Genomic DNA, 25341 nt, shown 5'->3' with positions numbered 1-25341 from the left:
GCAGGCTTCAGTAGTTGTGGCACAAGGCTTCAGTAGTTGTGGCACACAGGCTTCAGTAGTTGTGGCTCGCAGGCACTAGAGCACAGGCTTAGTAGCTGTGGCGCGTGGGCTTCATTGCTCTGTGACATGTGGGATCTTCCCAGACCAGGGATTGAACCCCTGTCCCCTGCATTGGCAGGCAGATTCTTAACCACTGTGCCACCAGGGAAGTCCCAAGAAGACTTCTTTACCCAGTTGGAAAGAGGGCTCTTCCTGTTTTCTTTTTTTAAATTGATTTTTTAAAATTTTTATTTATTTATTTATTTTGGCTGTGTTGGGTCTTCATTGCTGCGCGCAGGCTTTTCTCTGGTTGCGGCGAGTGGGGGCTACTCTTCATTGTGGTGTGCGGGCTTCTCATTGCATTGGCTTCTCTGGTTGTGGAGCACAGGCTCTAGGCGCGTGGGCTTCAGTAGCTGTGGCACGTGGGCTCGGTAGTTGTGGCTCATGGCCTCTAGAGCGCAGGCTTAGTAGGTGTGGCGCACAGGCTTAGTTGCTCCGCGGCATGTGGAATCTTCCCAGACCAGGGCTTGAACCCATGTCCCCTGTACTGGTAGGTGGATTTTTAACCACTGTGCCACCAGGGAAGCCCTGTTTTCTTTTGTAGCACCTTATTTTCCTTAATAGCACTTGTCATAATTTGCAATTATTTTATCCCCAGTTTCCACCAGCTCCTTAATTAGACTGTAAGTTCCATGAAGGCATTTTCCTGTTCATTTCTCTGTTTTACGTCTAGTGCTTTCACGGTGCCTGGCATATAGTAAGCATTAAATAAACACTTACATTACTTGTCCAAAGTCATTTAGCCAGGAAGGACTTAAACCAAGTCAACCTGGGTTTATCTTCTGCCTTGCAGATAATAGATGCCCAATAAATGCTTGTTGAATGAATAATGGAGAAGGAAAGATATGGGGCTCTTTCCCCCACCCTCTTGCCTTTGTTTTTTCATCCCCTTCCTAAACCCCAGAAAAATGGCATGTGTGCATGATTAGAATTGGAATCTGAATCCCACTGCAGCTTGCAGGCCTGGACACCAGTGCAGACAGATTCAAGGAGGCTGGCAGTGCCAGTCCAGATGCTGCCTTCCAGTGGTTGTGAAATGTTTTCTTCTCAGGAGCAACAAGACACCCTTGAGGCAGAGCCACCAGTTCACTTTGTTTCTTTCTGTATGCTGACCCTGGGGAAAACAGTGATTAGAAATCCAGGGGAGAGGTGGTTCTGGTAGGGCTTAAGGAATTCTGTCATGCCTTCGGACTTGGAAGCCCTCGCTTTTGTCCTGCCAACCTCCACCCTCCTACTTGTTTCCTAATTTTTAGTTGCCTGGCCGTAAATTACCGAAACTAGGAGCATAAGAAAAAAAAATATTATTTTTTTAAATCGAAGTATAGTTGATGTATAATAGTTCATAAATTACAGGTGTACAATATAGTGATTCACATTTTTTAAACGTTATACTCCATTTATAGTTATTACAAAATATTTGCTATATTCCCTGTGTTGTATAATATATCCTTGTAGCTTGTTTGTACCTTTTTTTTTTTTTTTTGCGGTATGCAGGCCTCCCACTGTTGTGGCCTCTCCCGCTACGGAGCACAGGCTCTGGACGCGCAGGCTCAGCGGCCATGGCTCACGGGCCCAGCCGCTCGGTGGCATGTGGGATCTTCCTGGACCGGGGCACGAACTCATGTCCCCTGCATCGGCAGGCGGACTCTCAACCACTGCGCCACCAGGGAAGCCCTTGTTTGTACCTCTTAATCCCCTACCCCTATATTGCTCCTCCCCCAAAGAAAAAATTCTTAAAGGTATTATGGTGACTGAATTGTACAGAGAAAACTGAGAGGGAACCTTGGAGATGATAAATCTATTTTACATCCAGTCTCACTCAGAGTAAAAGCCAAAGTCCATGCAATGGCTTCAGGGCCCTACCTCTTAGACCTCATCGACATTCGGCTGCAGGCATACTGGCCTTGGTGCCAAAGACCTCAGGCATGCTCATGCCTCAGGGCCTTTGCAATAGGATGTTACCTCTGCTTGAAAAGTTCTCGCCACAGATCTATAAGGCTTATACTATCCTTTAGGGCTTTGCTTAGACTTCACCTTCTACCCTTTCTGCCCTTGGCATTCCTTATCTCCTTTTCCTGCTTTATTTTTTTCTATAATTAGCACACAACATGTCTGACATAGCTGTATATTTTGCTTTTTATTTATTTATTGTCTGTTTTCCCCCACTAGAATGTAAGTTTCATAATGGCAGGGATTTGAGGCTCTTTTATTCACTGTTGTATCTTTAGAACCCAAAGTGACTGGCTCATGGTAATCACTCAATAAATCTTTGTTGAATAAATGAACGAACTCTTGTCTCTCACCTCCAGAGAGGGAAAAGCAAAATAATTCAATTGCAGGTGAACTTCCTAGTGACACTGGGACTAGGTGAATCTGGGTATTATTCCATCTTCATCAGCATTTTGAAAAATGAATTTTCCTTTTTTTAAAAAAATTAATTAATTAATTTATTTTTGGCCGTGTTGGGTCTTTGTTGCTGCGCGCGGGCTTTCTCTAGTTGCGGCGAGCGGGGGCCACTCTTCCTTGTGGTGCACCGGCTTCTCATTGCAGTGGCTTCCCTTGTTGCGGAGCACAGGCTTTAGGCACGTGAGCTTTAGCAGTTGTGGCATGCAGGCTCAGTAGTTATGGTTTGCGGACTCTAGAGCTCAGGCTCAGTAGTTGTGGTGCACGGGCTTATTTGCTCCACCGTATGTGGGATCTTCCCGGTCCAGGGCTCGAACCCATGTCCCTTGTATTGGCAGGCAGATTCTTAACTACTGTGCCACCAGGGGAGTCCAATTTTCCTTTCTTGATATAGGCTGAAGAAAAGTTTTCACTGTAGGATATGATTTTCTCTTTTAATTGTAATTATTTTTATTTTTTAAAACATTCATATGGTTCAAAATTCAAAAGGTAAGAAAGGGTATGCAGTGAAAACACTCCTCACCTACCACAGTCACCCAGCTTCCTTCCTTAAAGACAATCAGTGTTACCAATTTTTAATGTATCTTACCAGTTATCCAGTGCACGTATAAGAAAACATGTGGTGTGTGCTTTTCTAGCCAGTGAGTTGTGAAAAGTAGAGCATAAGCATAAGAGTTTTACATCAGGAGTGATTTCTGAAAGGAGTCAGCAAGCAAAGAGGTTTTGAAATTCCCTTCTCCAGAGGAATTTTGTCCTGTGCAAAATGACTTTTGGAAGGGGCCTGAGATTTAAACATTTTTGTTGGTTCAGGGCTTCCCTGGTGGTGCAGTGGTTAAGAATCCGCCTGCCAATGCAGGGGACACCGGTTCGAGCCCTTGTCCGGGAAGATCCCACATGCTGCGGAGCAACTAAGCCCGTGCACCACAACTACTGAGCCTGCGTTCTAGAGCCCGCGAGCCACAACTACTGAGCCCACGTGCCACAGTTACTGAAGCCTGCGTGCCTAGAGCCCGTGCTCCGCAACGAGAAGCCACTGCAATGAGAAGCCCACGCACTGCAACGAAGAGTAGCCCCTGCTCACCACAACTAGAGAAAGCCCGCGTGCAGCAACGAAGACCCAACACAGCCATAAATAAATAAATTAATTAATTAAAAAAATTTTTTTTTGTTGGTTTAGATGGAAGCAAAGATGGGTCTAAGGTGGCTAAGGATGGAGGGTTTGCCAACTGGTAGAAAAGGTTTGGGGGTGCGTGGAGTGGAACCTCATGTCTTGAGGCATTATCTTTCCCTTGATTCCAGAGCAGCTCTCATCCCTCTGCCCTAAGGAGTGTCCTCACATCGTCTTTCAAGCCATCTCGGGGCCTCTGGCTGCAGCCACTGCTTCCATCCTCACCAATCCCATGGATGTCATCCGAACCCGAGTACAGGTAAGACCAGTCTTCTCCCCTACCCTCCTCCCAGATAAACCATTAGAAGTGTGATCTTCAGGCCCTCCAGTATTTCCTGACCTCTTTGTGTCATGGCCCTCTAGTCTAGCCAGCCTTCTCCTGGTCATCCAAGCCTCTTCCTTGTGGTTATGCTTACCAGCTATAGAAACCAGCTGAGCACTTTGAATCACCTAGACTGTTTCTGTCATCCTGTCTGCTACCTTGCATGCCTCTACTCCTTTCCTTGCCCATGCCTCTAGGAATTCTTACTGCTTTCTTCTAGGCTTTCATCATAATAGCATAGCCTATCAACCACCTTTTCCTTACCTTGTAGCTTTGTGGTTATTAGAAATATGATTTTAGTTAATTTTGTAAGTCTATCTGGCTTCTCCACTTGGCTATGTGCTCTCTACAGTGAAAATGACTGTCCTTGAACAGGTTTCACAGATTGTTCTGTGTGGACTCAGCACAAACACACACAAAGCCCTGGGTGGTGTTGTTCAGAAATTATAGTCCCTGTCTTTAGTCAGCTTAATGACGGTTTCACAGATTTTTCTGTGTGGACTCAGCACAAACACACACAAAGCCCTGGGTGGTGTTGTTCAGAAATTATAGTCCCTGTCTTTAGTCAGCTTAATGACAGTTTCACAGCCCCGAGTCCAAGGAAATAGAATCTGAATGATGATGTACAATATACACATGGTAGGTTTTGCTATATAAAGCTTTATGTGGAGGGACTTCCCTGGTGGTCCAGTGGGTAAGACTCAGTGTTTCTAATGCAAGGGGCCTGGGTTTGATCCTTGGTCAGGGAATTAGATCCTGCATGCATGCTGCAACTAAGAAGCCCACATGCCACAACTAAGAAGCCCGCATGCTGCAACTAAGACCTAGTGCAGCCAAAATAAAAAAATAAATAATAAAATTTAAAAATAAATAATCATAAAATAAATAAATAAATGTTTTTTAAAAAGCTTTAGGTAGAGAGAATGGGGGAATTTTAATATCTGATTTGGGTAACTTAACAGGACAGCTGCCCAGGAGAGTGGGGTCATTGAGTTACAGTGAGAAGGAGAGGGAAGGAAAATAACCTTAGCAGATGGATGTGAAGTCAGCTTCCCTGAAACCAGGATGTTGGGATGGAGGTGGCTGGTAAATCTAGGTACAGTTGACTCTTGAACAACATGGAGTTTAGGAGCACTGACACTCCGCATAGTTGAAAACTTGAGTATAACTTGGCCCTCTGAATCTGTGGTTTGTCATCCACAGATCGCATAGTACTGTAGTGTTTGGGTTTTTTTAAGTATAAATAAAAATGAATTTTTACTTAAATCATTTTGGTATAGATTATAGTGAAAGATATTTAAACACATTGTGGGTAATATAAGCAGGCAGTTCAATTTTAAATTCAATTTTTTATGTAGTAACTCTGCTACCTATGTACAATTTTTTTTTTTTTTTTTTTTTTTTTTTGCGGTACGCGGGCCTCTCACTGTTCTGGCCTCTCCTGTTGTGAAGCACAGGCTCCGGACGCGCAGGCTCAGTGGCCATGGCTCACGGGCCCAGCCGCTCCGCGGCATGTGGGATCTTCCCGGACCAGGGCACGAACCATGTCTGCTGCATCGGCAGGTGGACTCTGAACCACTGCGCCACCAGGGAAGCTCCTTATGTACAGTTTTGATTTATTTCCAGAGAAGTAAAATAATCTCTTTAAATTTAATGTTAGCATAAGCATGGAATTCTTAAATTAACCAATTGTGTACTTTAGAGAAACGGGAATATATCTTGACATGTTTAGAGAGATACGCAATCCATAAAGGTTAAATAGCAATGGTAAAGTCTTCCCGGTTATTATATTTATTTTATTTATTTATTTAAAAATTTTTTATTAGTACTGGTGTTACTTGTTACTACTGAAAAAAAAATAATACTGCATATAAGTGGACCCATGCAGCTCAAACCCATGTTGTTCGAGGGTCAGCTGTGTATTGGTCCCTAGGAAAGAATGCACCCCCTCCACGACCCACACATTTGAAAATGAGTGGCATCTGATTGGTTTGCAAATAATAAAGTGTATAGGTTCCATCCTTATTCTCTCCTGAGCCTTGTTCTGGGTGTTCCATGAGGAGATTCAAGGGAAAGGACAGGTCCTTACTTTGAGGAGTTCCCAGGCTGGAAGAGAGAGCACATACGAGGACCAGGGCCATAGCTAAAAAAGCCCTTGACGTGGCTGTGGATAAGTGGAGGATTAGGGGAGCACAGTTAGTCAGAGGAAGAAGGGAAAGGGGGAATGTGGAGGAGGGCGCTAAAGGAGGCTGAGAGGAATGGGGAGACGTTCTTAGTCAGAGGTGGGACCACCTTGTGAATAGAGGGAAGTATAACAAGGAGTGTGTCTGTCCTGCATTGGCTGAAGGTCTGAAGGGGGTAATCTCTAAAAGTGTAATTTGGTGGCAGGTATGGGGGTGGGGGGGAAGAAGAGGGCAAGACTATTAAGAAAAAAGAGAGAAAAGGTTCCAGTATGATAGGGAAGACAGGTCACGGTGTGTGGGAGATGACAGGGTTGGAGGGGGAGGACTCTAGCCATGGGGCTTCAGAGGGATTGAGATGATCAGAATCAAAATCACTGGTAGAGAGAGCTGAGACAGGCTGGGACCTGGGCCCCTTTGCTGCAGTGCTGCAGTGCTGCAGGGCTTGCACATGGACACACCTCTCCTTGAGCAACGGAATACAAAGAAACTATATGGGACTAAAAACAACTGTGTGCATGCCCAATTGGGGCAAATTCTGGACCCAAAAGATACAAAGAAACCAAAAAACCCAACTGCCACTTTTGAAGTGCCGGGAGCAAAAGCAGGGTACTGTGCATGCTCCCTGCACACACCACCACCAAAGGGGTGGCAAAATACCTAAGCCACCCCTCTGGCCTGACTCCTGGACACACACCTACCCTCACCCCATATAAGAAACAAGCTTACCCCCCTTTGGGGAGTGAGCAAGCAAAGGAAGCTGTTGTTTGTTCTTGCTCCTCTCTTGTGCAGCAGGGGCCCCAGTAAAGCCTTGCCTGAATTTCTTGTCTGGCCTCTAGTCAATTTCTATTGCTTCGGGAAGGCCAAGAACCCTGGCCCGTAACAGAGCTGCAGAGGCCCTTAGAGGTGATTTAATCCAGCCTCCCTGAGACCAGAGAGAAGCACCTGGTCCAAAGACTCATCACTCTGTAGTTTATCTAATGATATTAATTATAACTAACATTTATTGAATACTTACTGTCTGCCAGGCACTGTTCTCAGCATTTACAAGTATTCTTTTGTTTACTTCGTAGAACCACCACACAGGGTGGGTATTACCATTACTATTTTATATTTGAGGAAACTGGGGTGCAAAGTGTTAAGTAAAGTACCTGAGATTATGCTGTTAGTAAATTGCGGAGCAGAATTCATACCAGGCAGTCTGGCATCAGAGCCCATACTCAGTCACTGTGCTGAACTGTCCCGCAGAAGCAGAGTCCAGCCCTCTGACTCCCAAGTCTAGTTCTTTCCACTTTAGCCTAAGGCAGAGGGAGATTGGGTAGAGGGGCTTTGACTGCAGACCGTCGTCCTCCAATGCGTTGACTTTTCCAGGTTGAGGGCAAGAACTCCATCATCCTGACCTTCCGACAGCTGATGGCAGAAGAGGGGCCTTGGGGCCTCATGAAAGGCCTCTCCGCCAGAATCATCTCAGCCACGCCCTCAACCATTGTCATTGTGGTGGGCTACGAGAGCCTCAAGAAACTCAGCCTCCGACCTGAGCTGGTGGACTCACGACACTGGTAACCAGTGATGGGGAGAGAAGCCTGCTATTTCCCACACTACTCTGGGTCGGGGGCAGAGAGGAGAGGGTAGCACCCTCTTCAGGTGCCCCACCATATACCGAGTCCGGCCCTGGGTCAGGGACAGAGACTTTGAACTGCTCTTGCTGAAGAGGCTCCACGCCTGGATCCCCTGCTCTCATTATTTTTTAATTTTCTTGCCAAACTGGGCTCACTCATTCAGTACAGGTACTGTCCTGCCCTAAGGAAATCCACTCTCCCTGCCAATCCCACTCCATCCATCCCCTGCCAACCCTTCTCTGCCTTCCCCCTCCATCTGTGTCCCTGAGATCCTGAGAAGAGCTGCACATAGAACTTACTTACTTACTACCACTGGTTCTTCCTCTTGGGCTTTCAGCCCAGATTCCAAGCAGTTGCCATCAGCCCTTTCCTGCTTCATCTCTTAGGCTTGCTTATTTTTATTTTGGGACTGAGCTGCCCACCAGACTACTCTGCTTTTCCCTGCCACTGGGGGCAAGGTGCCAGGCACTTTTGCATAGGGAGTGGGAGCAGCAAAAACCTCTGGTTCTCCAGAGCACTCATCCTCTCTTTGGAGAGTTATTAGGTTGGGGAGAAATGTTGATACTTTATTTTGTGTGTGTATTTTTCTGTGAACCAGGCTACTGTCTTAGTCCTGCTAAAGCACCAATCCTGCAGTCAGAGCCCACCCCTTCCTCAGACAGGTGGAAAAATATCATGTAGCTTTTCCCTCAATCCCAGTTATCTATCCCTCCCAGTCCCTTCAGTCCCAGCAGCCCCAGGATATATAAGCTGTTTTTTTCCTCCTGGCCCAGATGACTACAGTGGTGGGCGCAGCTCTAAATAGATCAGACTGTCTGGGACACACTGGACTTGGAACACTACCCTGAAAAGTCTGGTTTAGAGAGTAGTTGGTTTGGAAAGTGACAGGAGGATATGTGTGCCCTAGTGCATCTCCCTCGACCAGCTGAGCCAAACCTAGGAGAGGGCAGTAGAGGTTCTCAGCCCCAGGCAGTCATGACACACATATATACCCCAATCACTTGGACTCACAGAAACAGATGTTGTCTCACAATGGGAATCTCTGAGATGTGGAACTGTTTGTGTTTTTCTTCTCTCCGATCTGAGGAGTCATCCCGGTCATGGTACCCTCTAGAGGGTTGCTTGGAGGCGGGTAAAGGGTGGGTCAGGAACTCACCCAATACCAGGACCACTGCATTTACCAGCCTGATACTGCCGAGATGATCTGTTGAAGCTCTCAGGAGCTAGATGATGAGTGCTCCTTCCCTGCCTCATCCTTCCCGCACAACACACACCTCCTCTACCAAGCTTGTGTTGCAGGTGAGGAGAGGTGCAGTAAATGGAATGAGAAGAAGGCATATCAAACCCTGCACTTCTACTTGAGACATCTGGCTTGGATGACCCTTCAAACTTTCTTATTGGTCCCACCCCCTGGGAGAGGCCATGGTGCCAATTTGAAAGGTGCTAGCTACCTGAAGCCTTGATATTTCTTATGGCTGCCCCACATTCTATCCCCCAGGCAAGATCAGAATCTGAATTCTCTACCTTCACCACCACCACTGCCCATCTTGGGCTCTATCTTTGAGGGTTATTTTCTCTTTCACTTATTTTTATTTTTGTCTGTCCCTTCTTGTACTTTGTCAAGAGTCCTCCAATTTCTATTCACAAATGGTCATCCAAAGGGCTGGGCCCACAGATCATTCTGAATCTTCCTGCCTCTCAGTCACTCCTTTACCCTAAGAACCACCAACATAATAGAAGCCAGGGGTCCCTCCTTTCTCTTTAAACTCATCCTAGTGAGACCTTTGGAGGTTGGTTTTCTCAGCTCCACACCTTCCCCTCCTTACAGGCTTGTCTTCAGTCCTTCCCCACCATTGCAAAGTGGGTAAAGTATCATGGACAGGAGGTAGTCTCCTGCTTCTCATGTCTTAGGTTGTTTCCATCCCAGACTCCTCCAGACTTTCTTCTGTTTTATTTTCTTGTACAGTATTTCAGTCTTTCACCTGTTTCCTCTCTCTTTCTCTGTCACACACACAGTTTTAAAGGATGATGGGCATTTACTAAAAGGGACCCCTGGCCCCTACTTTCCCATCTAATATTTTAGGGACTGGGATTGGGTTTGGTTAAAATGTCTTGGTGGGGGTGGGATAGTGGGCTTCCATTTTCCCAGGACCATGGATCTGGACCAATTGGAATTTTTGATGTATTGGTCTGTAGCCAAAATTGGAAGAAACTTTAGGGAGACTGGGCAAGACAGGAAACCTGATGGGAGTATTTAAGGACAGGGGAATAAAGTGCAGATGCAGTTAACATTTGATAAAATGTACTCGTGACTATTAACAGCGAACATTCACTGTTGCACTGTATGAAGTCTCCGAAGTGTAATTAAACGTTTTTATTGAGTCCTTGAGCTTTTCGCTTATTTTGCCCGCTTGCCGAGAAAATGTGTTACGTAAGTGTATCTTTCTTCTATTAATGTGTGTGTAACCCTCCGCCTCCGGCAGTTTCCCCTCCCCGCGGCTCGGTGATAGACATTCGCTGCTTCCAGTCGGAGGCGCGCAGTGCCGGGAGCGGCCAATCGAGGGCTTCGGTGGGCGGAGCGGCCGGGCCAGTTAGCTTTGGCGGTTTTATTTCAACATGGCCGAAGCGAGTGGCGTCAACGTAGGCAGCGGCTGTGAGGAAAAGGGGCCTGAGGAATTGTCTCAGGAATCTGCGCGCCCCGGCACTACCATCTCGAGGGTGAAGCTTTTTGACACCATGGTGGACACTTTCACCCAGAAGTTGGTCGCTGCTGGGAGGTAAGGTGGAGGAAGTGAGGCTGCCAATCTCGCTGTAGGTTGAAGTGGGCGAGAGGCAAAAAGAGGGTTTGTCCCGCCAGAGTCTAAACCCCGCGAGACCAGGACGGCCCCAGGGGAACCAGCCCAGTCACGTGGGTTATTGATTGGCAGCCATATTCTACCCTCAATTCCTAAGCCTCCGGAAGTCACGTGATGTTTACTAATACAGGTAATGTGGAGCACATTTAGGACAAGTAGCTACTCCTTCCCGTAAACCTAGTTTTTTTTTTTTAAATAATGGATGCACTTATAAATTTATTTATTTTATTTATTTTTGGCTGCTTTGGATCTTAGCTGCTGCCTGCGGGCTTTCTCTAGTTGCCACGAGTCCGGGCTGCTCTTCATTGTGGTGCGCAGGCTTCTCATTGTGGTGGCTTCTCTTGTTGCGGAGCAGGGGCTCTAGGCGCACGGGCTTCAGTAGTTGCAGCATGTAGGCTCAGTAGTTGTGGCTCGCGGGCTCTAGAGCGCAGGCCCAGTAGTTGTGGCGCAGGGGCTTAGTTGCTCCGTGGCATGTGGGATCTTCCTGGACCAGGGCTTGAACCCATGTCCCCTGCGTTGGCAGGCAGATTCTTAACCACTGCACCATCAGTGAAGTCCCCAGTAAACCTAGTTTTGATTATAGGTGGTTGAGAGGAAAGACACAGGCTTTGGAGTTAGATTTAGGGTTCAAGGCCCAACTTAAAGTGAGCGAGACTTAACTGCTCTCTGCCTCCGTTCCTCATAAATAAAATGGGAACAATAGTACTTTTCTCATAGGGTTGGTCTTTCTGAGGTTTAAATGAGTAAAAACTCGGAAGGCTCTTAGAACAGTGCTGGCTACGTAGAAAGCATTAGACTTTTAGCTGTTGTTATGGAAGTAGTAACCTTCACTTGGGTGGTTGTGAGGACTAAACGTATTACCATAGAAAGAAACACTTCCTCTCTTGATTTCTACTTTATATGAACAATATTCTAACAATGCCGTTGACCTGAATTGTTGGACACTTTAATCAATAGAAATTGATATGGGCTTCCCTGGTGGCGCAGTGGTTGAGAATCCGCCTGCCAGTGCAGGGGACGCGGGTTTGAGCCCTGGTCCGGGAGGATCCCACATGCTGCGGAGCAACTGGGCCCGTGCACCACAGCAGCTGAGCCTGCGCTCGAGAGCCCTCGAGCCACAACTGCTGAGGCCCGGGCGCCTGGAGCCCGTGCTCTGCGGCGGGAGAGGCCACTGCAGTGAGAGGCCTGCGCGCTGCAACTAGAGAAAGCCCATGTGCAGCAACAAAGACCCAACGAGGCCAAAAATAAATAAAATAAATTAACCTGCCCCCCCTCAAAAAAATGAATAAAAGGAAAAATTTTTTTTTTTTAAAATAGAAATTGATAAGAGGCCAGAGGAGAAATTCAGGCAAGGCTTCATTGAGACTCATGCTGCTGCATGAGGGAGTGAAAACAAGTTACAGGTGTCCTTGCTCGTTTTTCTGAGGGGGAGTGAGCTGGTCCCTTAAATGGGGTGAGGGTAGGGGTGGATCCATTGGTCCGCTGGAGAGGTGGCTTAGGTGGTCTGCCCACCCCCTCAGTGGTGCTGTGTGCAGGGATCATGGGCAGTACCCTGCTTTTGCTCCTGACACCTCGAAAGTGACAGCTGGCTTTTTGGTCTTCTTGTATCTTGATCAGAATTTGCACCAACTGTGCATGTATGTAGTTGTTTTTAGTCCCTTATATTTACTTTGTATTCTGTTGTTTGAGGAGACATTTGCCTAGGTGCAAGCACTGCAGCAAAGCGTCCCAGGTCCCATCCTGTCACAACAGTATTGGACACTTTAAAGGAAGAGTTTTATCCATGGTCCCATACCCCAGAACATTAATGCTGAAACACTGTTATCAGAACTTTAAGGGGTTTGACCACAGCCTGTTTTCCATCCACCCGCTATGTCCCCACTACCCCTGTTCTTTAACATCAAGACTCTCATCTGCTCCCTGTTTCCTTCCCTCCTGGTTTTAGGACTTTACCTTTCCTACAAAAACCTTATGATACATCTCTTCACTCACTGATTCACTCAGCAAATATTTGAATGACTATTCTGTGCCAGGCACTGTGTCAGGTGCTGGGGATATGATAAAGCAGACAAGGCCCCTGTCTTACATTCAGTGGGTAGAGACATGAAGTAAACAAAATAATCATGGAGTTTGGTAAGGTAATGAACGAGCAACTTGAGGGAAAGGAAAACACTAGATAGGATAGTTAGGGGATTCCACTCTGAGGAAGTGACATTGATACGAAACAAAGAATAAGAGGGAACCAGCTTTTCAAAGAACTAGAGAAAAAGCTTATAGGAAGGAAGGACAGCTTGTGCAAAGGTCCTGAAATGGTCAGGGCATTCTAGGAACTGGCAGAGTGAGAGTAAAATCAGAGGAGGCCGCACAGGCAGGTGACAGCCTTATCAAGCAGGGCCTAGTTTCCATAGTAATAAATTTGATAAAATAATTTTTAATCATTTTTATGGACCATTCATGACACACCGTCATTTTATGTCCAGGCAAGATCTCTCCATTGATTGATTGGCTTTCCCTTACTCATTCTTACCCTCCTCTCCTCCCCACAGGCCCTGCTTTCTGTTGGCTATATGTCCGCCATTTATTCATGTATTCATGTACAAATGTTTTTTGGACATCTCCAGTGTCTCAGGCTCTGTTTTAGGAGCTGGAGATACAGCAGTGATCAAGATAGGAAGGTCCCTGCTCTTGTGGAATAGACTTTCTTGTGCCATAAAGAAAAATAAATCAGCGTGAAGGAACGGAGAGCAATGGGGAAGGGGTCTGGGTTAGTGTGAGTGCAGGGAGGTGACATTTGAATAAGTTTACATCCTTGTAAAGTGTGTTGTTTTGTCTGTGTATTTTTTAAAATTAATTTATTTTTGGCTGCGTTGGGTCTTCGTTGCTGCATGAGGGCTTTCTGTAATTGAGGTGAGCGGGGGACTACTCTTCCTTGTGGTGCGTGGGCTTCTCATTGTTGCAGAGCACGGGCTCCAGATGTGCAGGCTTCAGTACTTGTGGCCCATGGGCTCTAGAGTGCAGGCTCAGTAGTTCTGGTGCACGGGCTAAGTTGCTCTGTGGCATGTGGGATCTTCCCGGACCAGGGCTCCAACCCATGTCCCCTGCATTGGCAGGCGGATTCTTAACCACTGTGCCACCAGGGAAGTACCCTGTCTGTGTATGTTTTAAATTTATATGAATGATAGTTGTGCTGCATATGTCTTTTTTCACTTAATAGATGTTTTTTTAAAAAGATCTAACCATATACTATAAATGCATATGGTTCAGAGCTCTCAGTGCTGCTTGTCATTTCATGATATGCATCCAGCACTTAACCCATTCCCTATCATGACACCTGGTTGCTTCCAGCTCCCTCCTCCACAAATTATGCCAGGGTACATACCCTCACAGACTAGTGCTAGAATTTCTCTGAGGTATATAATGGATTGGAATCACAGGATCCAAGGGTTTATATCTACCTATGTTTTGTCAGATTGCTTTCCAGAAAAGCTGTTCCTTTCTCCTGTGTCCTCACCAACACTGGGTATCTACCATTCTAATATTTGCTATTCTGAAGGTGTGAAAGGGATATTTCATTATTATTTTAATTTGCACATTTCTAATTCCTCATAGGTGTGGGCAATTCCTCATACACCTCATTAGTCATTTGGTTTCCTTTTCTGTGAACTGCCCACTTGTTTTCTGTAGAAGTTTTTTTTTTGGACCTTTTTTTTTTTTTTTTTTTTTTTTGCCGTACGCGGTCCTCTCACCGCTGCGGCCTCTCCCGTTGCGGGGCACAGGCTCCGGACGCGCAGGCTCAGCGGCCATGGCTCACGGGCCCAGCCGCTCCGCGGCATGTGGGATCCTCCCGGACCCGGGCACGAACCCGTGTCCCCTGCATCGGCAGGTGGACTCTCAACCACTGTGCCACCAGGGAAGCCCTCAATTTGTATTTTGAAACCCTTAATTTTCATGTAATTCATGTTTTTCATTTTATGGCTTGAGCTTTTGAGGTCTTGTTTACAGAGGCTATACCCATGCCCAGGTCACAAAGATAATCTCCAGTGTTTTCTTCTATTGGCTATTTTATCATTTTACTCTCTACTGTAAATCTGTGATCTGTCTGGATTCAGGTGTAAAGTGGTAGTCTCAGTCAGTCTTATTTTTTTTTTTTTTTTCCCAGTCATTGTCAACTAAACAGTTCGTTCGTCCCCATTGCTTTAGGGAGCCCCTTTTATGGTATGGCAAGTCCCTCCACCTATTGTGTCCTTGGGTCTCTCTTCTGCCCCAGATCTATTCACCTGTCTTTGTGCCAGTGCATATGGGTTCTTAATACCAAACCTTTGTAGGAAACCGTAAGTCCGGTACAGCAAGTTCCTCTTCTCTCTTCGCTTTAAAATTGACCCAGCTATTTGAGAACCTTGATTTTTTCCTTGTAAACTTTAGAATGAATTTTTCTGGATCCTCAAAACATTCAGCTGCAATTTTTGGTATGTATTTTTGGCAAATAAAGGAAGTCCCTGTCTCATTCTAGTTTTCTGAGAATTATTAAAAAGATCATGATTTGGTGTTGAACTTATCAAATGTTTTCTTCCTCAGTTAAGAAGATCGTATAATTTTTCTTTAGTTCATTAACGTTGATGATCTACATTGGTAGATTTTATGGAAGTTAAACTATCTTTGCATTCTTGGAATAAATCTACTTAATTATGATGCATTTAAAAAATACAGTTGGAGTTAGTTAGATCAGTGTTTGTATGCTATAAGTGAAATGGGCCTATGGTTTCTTTTCTTTCACTGTCCTTATCAGCTTATAGAACCAAAAATATATTAGCCACATATATCCCTCTTCAGGAACGATTTATATAAAATCAGGATTATCTAGTCCTCAAAAGTTTGGAAGAGCTCATTTGCGCCTAGAACTTTCTGGGGTTGTCGAGGACTGCCAGTATTATGTTAAAGAGCAATGATGCAGTAGGCACCTTTGTTTTGTCCTCAAAGTGTCCCCATAGTGTTTGTTGCAGATTTTTGGTGTTTCTGTTTCTTTAATGGCTACAAGTCTGTTTAGATGTTATCTCTTCTTGTGACAGATTTGCCATTTTACTGGGTTCCCCCCCAGAAATTTGTCTCTTTCACCTGTTATATTTTATTAACTTGTAACTGTTTGAAATTATTAATTTAATTTTCATTATTTCCCTTTTTTCCATTATATGCTGTTTATTTTGGAGTTTATGTAGCCAGAGTTCTATCTTATTAATCTTTTTAAAGAATCAGCCTTTTTTTTTTTTTTTTGCGGTATGTGGGCCTCTCACTGTCGTGGCCTCTCCCGTTGCGGAGCACAGGCTCCGGACGCGCAGGCTCAACGGCCATGGCTCACGGGCCCAGCCGCTCCGCGGCATGTGGGATCTTCCCAGACCAGGGCACGAACCCGTGTCCCCTGCATCGGCAGGCGGACTCTCAACCACTGCGCCACCAGGGAAGCCCAGCCTTTTTTTTTTTTAATTTCTGTGTTTTGAGGTTACTGTTGGTCTCTTTGTCTTTGTATCTATCCTTATTTTTAAAAATTTATTTAGATTTATTTTATTAGTTTCTTCACAAATTCTCTTTCTTTCTTTCTTTCTTCTTTTTTTTTTCTTGGCGACGCCATGCAGGTTGCAGGATCTCAGTTCTCAGACCAGGGATTGAACCCAGGCCACGGCAGTGAAAGCCTGGAATCCTAACCAGTAGGACACCAGGGAACAGCTCCAAAATTCTTGAGTTGAACATTTAACTCTTCTTTTTCAGTTATTTTTGTTTTCTGGAAAATGTGTTTAAAACCATAAATTTTCATATAATTACTGCTTTTGCTGGTTTCTACGAACTCTTATATCTAATATTTTCATAGTCATTTGTTTTTAAATTGAGATTTAATTCATATACCATAAAATTCACCCTTTAATGAGTGAAATTAGTATATTCAAAAAGTTGTGGAACTGTCACCATTATCTAATTCCAGAACATTCTTGTCACTCCAGAAACATTGTACAGTATTCATTAGCAGTCACTTCCCATTTCTCATCCCAGTCTCCTAGCTCCTGGTAACCATTATCTACTTTCTGTCTGTATGGATTTGCTTTTTCTGGACATTTTATATAAATGGAACCATATAACATGTGGTCTTATGTGTCTGGCTTCTTACACTTAGCTTAATGATTTCAGGGTTCATCCGTGTTGTAGTATATATGAGTACTTCACTCCTTTTTATGACTGAGTAATAATTCCATTGTATGGATATATCATATTTCATTTATCCATTCATCAGTTGATAGACATTTGGAGTTGTTTTTACTTTTTTTTGTCTATTATGAGTAATGCTGTTATGACCATCTGTGAACAGGTGTTTTCAGTTCTCTTGAGGATATACATAGAAGTGAAAATGCTGGAGTGTATAGCAATTCTATGTATAACTTTTTCAGGAATTGCCAAACTGTTGTCCAAAGCAAGTGTACCAATTTACATTTACACCAGCAGTTTATGAGGGTTCTGATTTCTCCACATCCTCACCAATACTTGTTAGGTCTGTCTTTTTAATTACGGCCAGTAGTCATCCTAGTGGGTGTAAATTGGTATGTCATAGCATCTTGGATTTGCCTTTTCCTAATGATTAATGATGCTGAGCATATTTCATGTGCTTATTGACCATTTGTGTATTGTCTTTGGAGAAACGTCTATTCAAATTCATTGCTCATTTTTAAAAAAATTTATTTATTTATTTTTATTTAGTTGTGCTGGCTCTTGCAGCAGGCAGGCTCCTTAGTTGTGGCTTGAGGGCTCCTTAGTTGTGGCTCACTGGCTCCTTAGTTGCGGCATGTGGGCTGCTTAGTTGTGGCAGGCAGGCTCCTTAGTTGCAGCTTGCCAGCTCCTTAGTTGCGACACACGGGTTCCTGAGTTGTGGCGTGCATGTGGGATCTAGTTCCCTGACCAGGGATTGAACCCAGGCCCCCTGCATTGGAAGTGTGGAGTCTTAACCACTGAGCCACCAGGGAAGTCCCTCATTGCACATTTTCTAATTGGGTTATTTGTCGTTTTATTGTTAACTTGTAAGAATTCTAATTTTGAGAGGTCCAATTTAGATTACTTATTAATTTTATTTATTTAGGTTAAAAATTGAGGGCTTCCCTGGTGGCGCAGTGGTTGAGAGTCCGCCTGCCGATGCAGGGGACACGGGTTCGTGCCCCGGTCTGGGAAGATCCCACATGCCGCAGAGCGGCTAGGCCCGTGAGCCATGGCTGCTGAGCCTGCGCATCCGGAGCCTGTGCTCTGCAAGGGGAGAGGCCACAACAGTGAGAGGCCCGCCTACCGCAAAAAAAAAAAAAAAAAAAAAAAAAAATTGAGAAGAGTTTTTTCTTTGGTTGCTTGAGCTTTTAGTGTCATATTTAAGAAAACATTGTGTAATGCAAGGTCACGAAGATTTATAGCTATATTTGCTTCTATATAGTTTTAGCTCTTACATTTAGGTTTTTGATCCATTTTGAGTTAGTTTTTGTATGATATGAGAAAGAGGTCCAATTTCATTTTTTTACATATGGGCATCGTCATTTAATTTTATGTACTTTGTAATTTTCCTTACCATTTCCTCTTTAACCCAATGGTTATTTAGTAGTATGTCATTTGGTTTCCAGACATGTAATTTTTAAAAAGTTTTCCTTTTATTGCAATTTCTAATTTTATAGCATTATGGCGAAATAACACAGTTTGTGTGATGCTGATTTTTTTGGGAATTTTTGTCACTGGCTCTATATGGCTAAGTCTATGGGCAATTTTTGTCAGTGTTCCATGTACACTTGAAAAGAGTGCAGTTTCTGTTTCTTGGGTATAAAATTCTATACTTATTTATTAGTTTGAGCTTTTAAATTTTATTATTAAAATATTTTAGGAATTCCCTGGCAGTCCAGTGGTTAGGACTCCATGCTTCCACTGCAGGGGGCACGGGTTTGATCCCTGGTCCGGGAACTAAGATCCCGCATGCCACGAGGCGTGGCCAAAGTATATATATATATATATATATTTTTTTTATATGCTCATTTAAAAAATCTTGATTGAGCCATTCATTTCTTTTTTAAAATCTCCCATCACAGTTGTTTATATCTATTTTCCCCATAGTCTATCTTTGTTGCATTATATAGAGAGGTTATTATTTTTACTAGATGCAAGGGAGTTCATTATTCTAAGAGAAATGGAAAGCCATTGATGTTTTTTAAGTCGTGACTGATCTTTTTTTTTTTTTCCGTGTGTGAGAGATGGCTCTCCACTGGCTTAAAAATCTGTTTATTTGAAATGCTCTGAATACAGTGACTGGTCTTTAAAAGGTACTCTGACTGCTGTGCAGATGATCGATTGTTGGTAGGATTCTTTTAAGGTCTTTCTAGGCTTCTAGACTCTGATTTTTTTGAGACCCCAGCCCACATCATGACAAATTTATTTATTTATTTATTTATTTAAATTTATTTATTACTTATTTTTGGCCTTGTTGGGTCTTCATTGTTGCGTGCGGGCTTTCTCTAATTGTGGTGAGCAGGGGCTACTCTTCATTGTGGTGCACAGGCTTCTCATTGGGGTGGCTTCTCGTTGTGGAGCACAGGCTCTAGGGCATGCGGGCTTCAGTAGTTGTGGCATGCAGGCTCAGTATTTGTGGCTCGCAGGCTCTAGAGCAGAGGCTCTGTAGTTGTGCATGGGCCTAGTTGCTCCACAGTGTGTGGGATCTTCCTGGACCAGGGATCAAACCTGTGTCCCCCGCACTGGCAGGTGGATTCTTAACCGCTGGACCACCAGGGAAGTCTGACAAATATATTTAAAAGGCATCTAGTATCTTGACTGAGGTGGTGGTTACACATGTGATAAAGGTACACAGGGGCTTCCCTGGTGGCGCAGTGGATAAGAATCCACCTGCCAATGCAGGGGACACAGGTTCGGTCCCTGGTCCGGGAAGATCCCACATGCTGCGGAGCAGCTAAGCCCGTTGCCTCAACTACTGAACATGTGCCTAGAGCCCGTGCTCCGCAGCAAGAGAAGCCACCACAATGAGAAGCCCACGCACCACAATGGAGAGTAGCCCTTGCTCGCTGCAACTAGAGAAAGCCCGGGCGCAGCAACGAAGGCCTAACGCAGCCAAAAAAAAAAAAAAAAAAAAAAAAAAAAAAGATGTACACACACAAACAAATGTATGTGTAACTGTTGAAATCTGAATGAGTTCTGTGGATTATACCAATGTCAGCTTCTTGGTTTTGATATTGTTCTATAGTTGTGTAAGATGTTAATAACATCGGGGAGGATATATTTCTTTGCAGCTTCGTACAAATCTATAATTATTTCAAAAGAGTTTACATACAAAAAATATTCATCGTAGCTCCATGTTCAGTGGAAAATAGTTGAAAACCACGAAAAATGTCCAATATTTGAAGAATGTGGTTACGTAAATATAATAACTATCTAATAAAATACTATGGGGACTTCCCTGGTGGCGCATTGGTTAAGAATCCGCCTGCCAATTGAGGGGACGCGGGTTTGATCCCTGGTCTGGGAAGATCCCACATGCCGCGGAGCAACTAAGCCTGTGTGCCACAACTGCTGAGCCTGTGCTCTAGAGATCACGAGCCACAACTACTGAGCCCACGCGCCCTGGAGCCCATGCTCTGCAACAAGAGAAGCCACTGCAATGAGAAGTCTGCGCACCGCAAGGAAGAGTAGCCCACACTCGCCACAGCTAGAGAAAGCCCACGCGCAGCGAAGACCCAACACAGCCAAAAATAAATATAAATAAATATATTTTTTAAAAAGGTTAAAAAAGAATGGATTGGAGGGGAAGATGAGGGAAAGGGGAACTCCAAGAGGATGCTGACTCTTCATGATGGTGGTTTAGTGGAGGGTTTTACCATCTACTGAGATGGGGAAGAAACACTCCCCGCTGAGGGCTGGGGGAGAGAAATGGGTCTGGGGTTGGAAATCAAGACATCTGTTTGGATAGGTTCAGTTGGAGATGCAAGGCAGCCACACTTCTGTTTCACAGCTCTTTTGCTCCCTCATCCTTCCAGCCCACCGACTGTCAAACCGAACTTCAGTATCCTGTCTGCACTCCTCTGCCCCTATGCTCAGCCTCCGAGCAGCACTGTAGAGTCTCACCCATGGTGGAAAATGGTGCCTCCACAGAGTCATGTTCTTGGAATTCATGTGGGCCCTCAGTGAGCCCATGATCCTCGTGTCTCCAGCCAGTTCTCTTGCCCTTCTCCACAGTAGCTATTCAAAATCTTCATCATGTCCCTCAGGCCCTTCCCCTGCTCTGCTCCCGGGACCCTCTCAGTGAAAATGACCCCAACACCTGGTTCATAGAGAGAATTGAGACCACCAGGCAGGAGTTTATACATTTACAAATTTGCCTGAGAGATGCCCAATCTTGCATCCTCCTAGCAACCTCCCCATCAATTTCCTTCCCTTTACATCCCAGGTTGTGGCTTTGGGTCTTTGCATTCTCAGGTTCTAGTTCTCCATCTCCAGTTATTTCCTCAGCTTAGGGCAATTTGCCACCATTCCCCTAAAACCTTCCTTTCAAGGTCACTAATAACTCTTTGTTGCTAAATATTTTGGATGTTTTTTCATCTTTAACCTACTTGCTTTCCTTGCAGCATTTGACTGTTAACCACTTCCCTGTCCTTGATATTTCTCTCTTGGCTTGCAACCCCATTCTCTGTCCCTTTGCCTCACTAGTTGCTCCTTCTTGGGCTCTTCTTTCTCCACTTGTCCCTTAAATGTGTGAGTATTGCCCTTTCCTTACTTCACCTACACATGTTCATGATCACATCCCATTTGATATCTTGCTGCTGCTGAAAGTCCTTTGTGACTGTTCATTGCTCCTTACCATGGCTTCCAAGGCCCCACATGTTCTAGCCCCTGCCTACTTCTTGTTCCCCTCTCTAACTATACTTGGTCATACTAACCTCCTCATTTCCTAGAATGTCAAGAGCTTTCTCACCTCAGGGCATTTGCACTTGTTGTTTGCTCTGCCAGAAATGGTTTTCCTCCATCTCTTCCCTGACCTTCTCTAAAGCCACCTTTCTCCCCTGGTTATTCTTTATCATGGCACTTTATTTTATTCCTTCCTAGCACTTATCACAGTGTATAGTTCTACTGTCTGCCTGTTTGTTTGTGGTCTATCTTCCCCACATAAAACGTAAGGTCCTTGAGGACAGGATCTTATCTGTCTTGTTCACCACTCTCTACTCATTGCTTATTATGGTGCCTGGCACATAGTAGATATTCAGTTAATAGTTTTGGAATAAATGAGGGTTCCCAAGCCACATCTTCCTCCTGAGCTTCAGACCTTGATCTCTAACAGTCTACTACTAGAAATCTCCACTTGGTGTCCCTCAGAACCATTAAGTTCAGCAAAACAGGATTTCTCCTCCCTCTGTGGTCCCAAACTTGGTTGAAGATACCACCATCTACTCATTCTCTAGGCCAGAGATTTGGGAGTCCTCATTGACCCCTTACTTCCAGTCAGCCACCAAGCCCTGTTGGTTCCAGCCTGTATCCTCAGTGTCCTCTCCATCCTTGTGCAAATGCTTTAGTTCAGGCCCTCACTATCTCTTATACGATTGTTGCACCAGCTTCCAAAATGGCCCTCCAGCTTCAGTCCTGTCCCCTCCAGTCTACAGCTCAGATTTGAGCATGTTTTTCTCCTGCTTAATTGGCTCAGGGTTGCTTCCAGAATCAAATGTCAGCTCCTTAGCTTAGTGTAAAAGGCCATTAACTCCTTGGCCCCTCCTGTCTCTCTAGCCATGATCAGGGCCATGGGTATGCAGCGTATGCACACTTGTGTGCAGGTGCAAACACACACGCACATAAGCTCTTCTGCATTGAGCGCTGCACTGTCCCCCCACCCTTGCCACCTGCTCTTTCCACTTACTGCTTCTCCTCGCTAGAACAGCCTTCCCCTCATTTGGTTAAGTAGGAACTTTTGGCTGGTTTCCACATAGCAAGGGCTCAGTAAAATGTCTTGTATGAATACAGACTTTTAAAATGTATTCAAATACTTGACCCTCTCCCAAGTCATTAGAAGTCCTCAATCCCAAAGACCAAGTATTTATAGCGAGGACAGGAATCTTTACATAGTAAAAGCTACTTTCTTCACATGTCATTTCTCCAAACGGATATTTTACACTGCAGGTTGGTTTTCCCTACAGCTCAGCATAGTTCTCACATTCATGTTAGCTTAACTCGGGGGGCAAATTATATGATGCACTCCAGAGTGACTGGGAGATTCTTGGCCTCGCTGGGCTATCAGACCTCACAGACCCACACCCTGTCTTCAGTTAGGCCGTCTTCCTTTCCTTCAATCGGCTGACGCAAAGACGCCTCAATCTGTCCTTTCTCAGGCTTCAGAACACAGAAACGTGGCCTTGTTGGAACTTACCATTTGCGACCTCTCCCTTGTCCTCTGAAAATGAAGGATTCTTTTCTGTCCTTACAGCCTCCTGGACCTTCTGAGAAACAGCTATTCTCTTAAAGCAAGCAGATGAGGCGTGCTATGTTTTGTTATAAATCAGGACCCGCCAAGAGAGGCAGTTGGTCAGAGTTGGTGCTGGTTGGGCCCCAGTTGAGGTTAGCACCGTTTGGGGTACCCGTGGCACCTGGCAGCTGTGCCACATGTGTTGTCAGTGCCGGGGGAGCTGAAGGGAGTGAGAGGTGATTCACAGTGCCTAAGTTCTTAGATGCCAGACTGGTCCAGTGCCTGTCCTGGTCCAGTCTTGCAGCCTGAGATGTGCTACAGAGTGTGATTTGTGTAAACTGACTTAAAGCCTACGTCTGACAATGACCAAGGAAGGAGAGCTGATTGCATTTGTACGTGAACTGGTAGAGTTTTAAACTAGTGGCAGAGACTGTTGGTGTTCATAGGAAACAGTTTTCCACAGGAAAAAGAGTGGTTTGATATATAAAATGTTCCGATTAAATAAGTGTTTCAGAAATAGCTCACCCTCTTTGAATGTGCAGATGATGCGTGCTGCTGGCAGTGATTAGTTTCTGAAGTGTGGGTATGACTCACCAGACTGTGGTGTGCGGCTTCAGCCCCATCATGCCGAGTCTCTCTTCTTTGTGTCTTTCCAGACCATCTACCTTGCTCTATCCCCACTGTGTCTGCCTTGCTCAAGTCGGCAATCACCTCAGCTGTGCCTCCTGAGTCTACCCTCACACAGCAGCCAGAGGGAGCTTCTAACATACAAATATGATCTTGTCCCACCCCTGCTTAAAACCCTTTTCTAGCTCTTCCCATCATGATACAGTCTGCACTCTATATGTGTCTGGCCTACCAGCCTGCAGACTGTGTGTCTTGGAGGCCAAGCCACCTGATCCAGAACAGATGGTTCCACCATGCCCCAACTCTGTGACCTTGGACAAGCTTCTCTCTGCCTCAGCATTCGCATCTGAAAAATGGGCATGGTGATTATAGACCCTACTTCATAGAGTTATCGTGAGGACTAAGTGAGTTACTCCATATAGAGTGCTTAGAACAGTGCCTGGTTCTAGTCAGTGCTCAGTGCACATTTCTTGCTATTACATCTTCATACACAGGCATGCCTGTGCACTCTTCAGCTGCGCTGCCAGGGCCTTCTGTCCTCTGACCAACTCCTGCTGCTCTCATAGGTCTCAGACGTTGCTTCCTCCAGGGAGCCCTTGTTGGTTGCATCACTTGCAAATATTTTCTCCCAGTTCGTAGGTTATCTTTTCATTTTTATGGTTTCCTTTGCTGTGCAAAAGCTTGTAAGTTTGATTAGGTCCCATTCGTTTATTTTTGCTTTGATTTCTATTGCCTTGGGAGGCTGGCCTAAGAAAACATGGGTACAATTTATGTCAGAGAATGTTTTGCCTGTGTTTTCTTCTAGGAGTTTTACAGTGTCAGGTCTTATATTTTAAGTCTTTAAGCCATTTTGAGTTTATTTTTGTGTATGGTGTGAGGGAATGTTCTAACTTAATTGATTTACATGTGGCTGACTGACCTCTTATTTTCATCAAGGAACACTTCTGTTTTCTTTTCCCCCTCTTGCTTTCTCAGTCCTGGGACTGAGAAGGCGGGGAGGGGGAAAGACCAAACAGAGAAACCCCTTCCCTCCCCTCTCCTCCCTTCCCTTTTCTCTGCTTTCTTTTTTAAAAATAAATAAATAAATTTATTTATTTATTTTTGGCTGTGTTGGGTCTTTGTTGCTGTGCACGGGCTTTCTTTAGTTGCGGCAAGTGAGGGCTACTCTTCTTTGCAGTGCATGGGCTTCTCATTGCAGTGGCTTTTCTTGTTGCAGGACACGGGCTCTAGGGTGCGCAGGCTTCAGTAGTTGTGGCTCGCAGGCTCTAGAGGGCTCAGTAGGGCGCACGGGCTTAGTTGCTCCGCAGCATATGGGATCTTCCCTGACCAGGGCTCGAACCCGTGTCCCCTGCATCGGCAGGCGGATTCTTAGCCCCTGCTCCACCAGGGAAGTCCGAGAAACATTTCTTAATGAAACAGGGCAGCTGTACAGGTGGTGGTTGGAGGGTGGAGAGCATGAAGTTCTGTCACTGCGCTCCCCAGCTTCTATCCGTCTTGGTCTGTCTTTGGCCTCCACTCCTTTACTGGTCGGAAACGCCAGTTCTCACCCGCCCTCTGGCGGACAGTCTGTGGAACATGCATTCAGTTGGGCAGCAAGCCGGTTACCATGGA

General features: G+C 45.1%; 1 protein-coding gene across 7 annotated transcripts in view; it reads left to right on the top strand.

Moving 5' to 3' along the window:
• The window catches only part of SLC25A44 (solute carrier family 25 member 44), a 45404-nt gene that overhangs the window by 10571 nt on the left and 9492 nt on the right, over positions 1–25341 (top strand). For 3 of the 7 annotated variants that reach the window (XM_081225150.1, XM_081225148.1, XM_081225149.1), the window contains 2 exons: positions 3802–3929; positions 7544–7731. In XM_081225150.1, the coding sequence (XP_081081276.1) occupies positions 3802–3929; positions 7544–7731 (316 nt within the window). Of the gene's footprint in view, positions 1–3312; positions 3661–3801; positions 3930–7543; positions 7732–10384; positions 10569–25341 lie in introns of those variants that run through there. The other 4 variants (XM_081225151.1, XM_081225152.1, XM_081225154.1 and 1 more) reach the window with 4 other exon arrangements.

This window comes from Mesoplodon bidens (genome assembly GCF_964165515.1).
Source record: "Mesoplodon bidens genome assembly, chromosome: 2".
NCBI lineage: Eukaryota > Metazoa > Chordata > Mammalia > Artiodactyla > Ziphiidae > Mesoplodon > Mesoplodon bidens.
The sequence above is the reverse complement of the archived record's forward strand: the minus strand, read 5'-3'. Positions and strand labels throughout refer to the sequence as shown.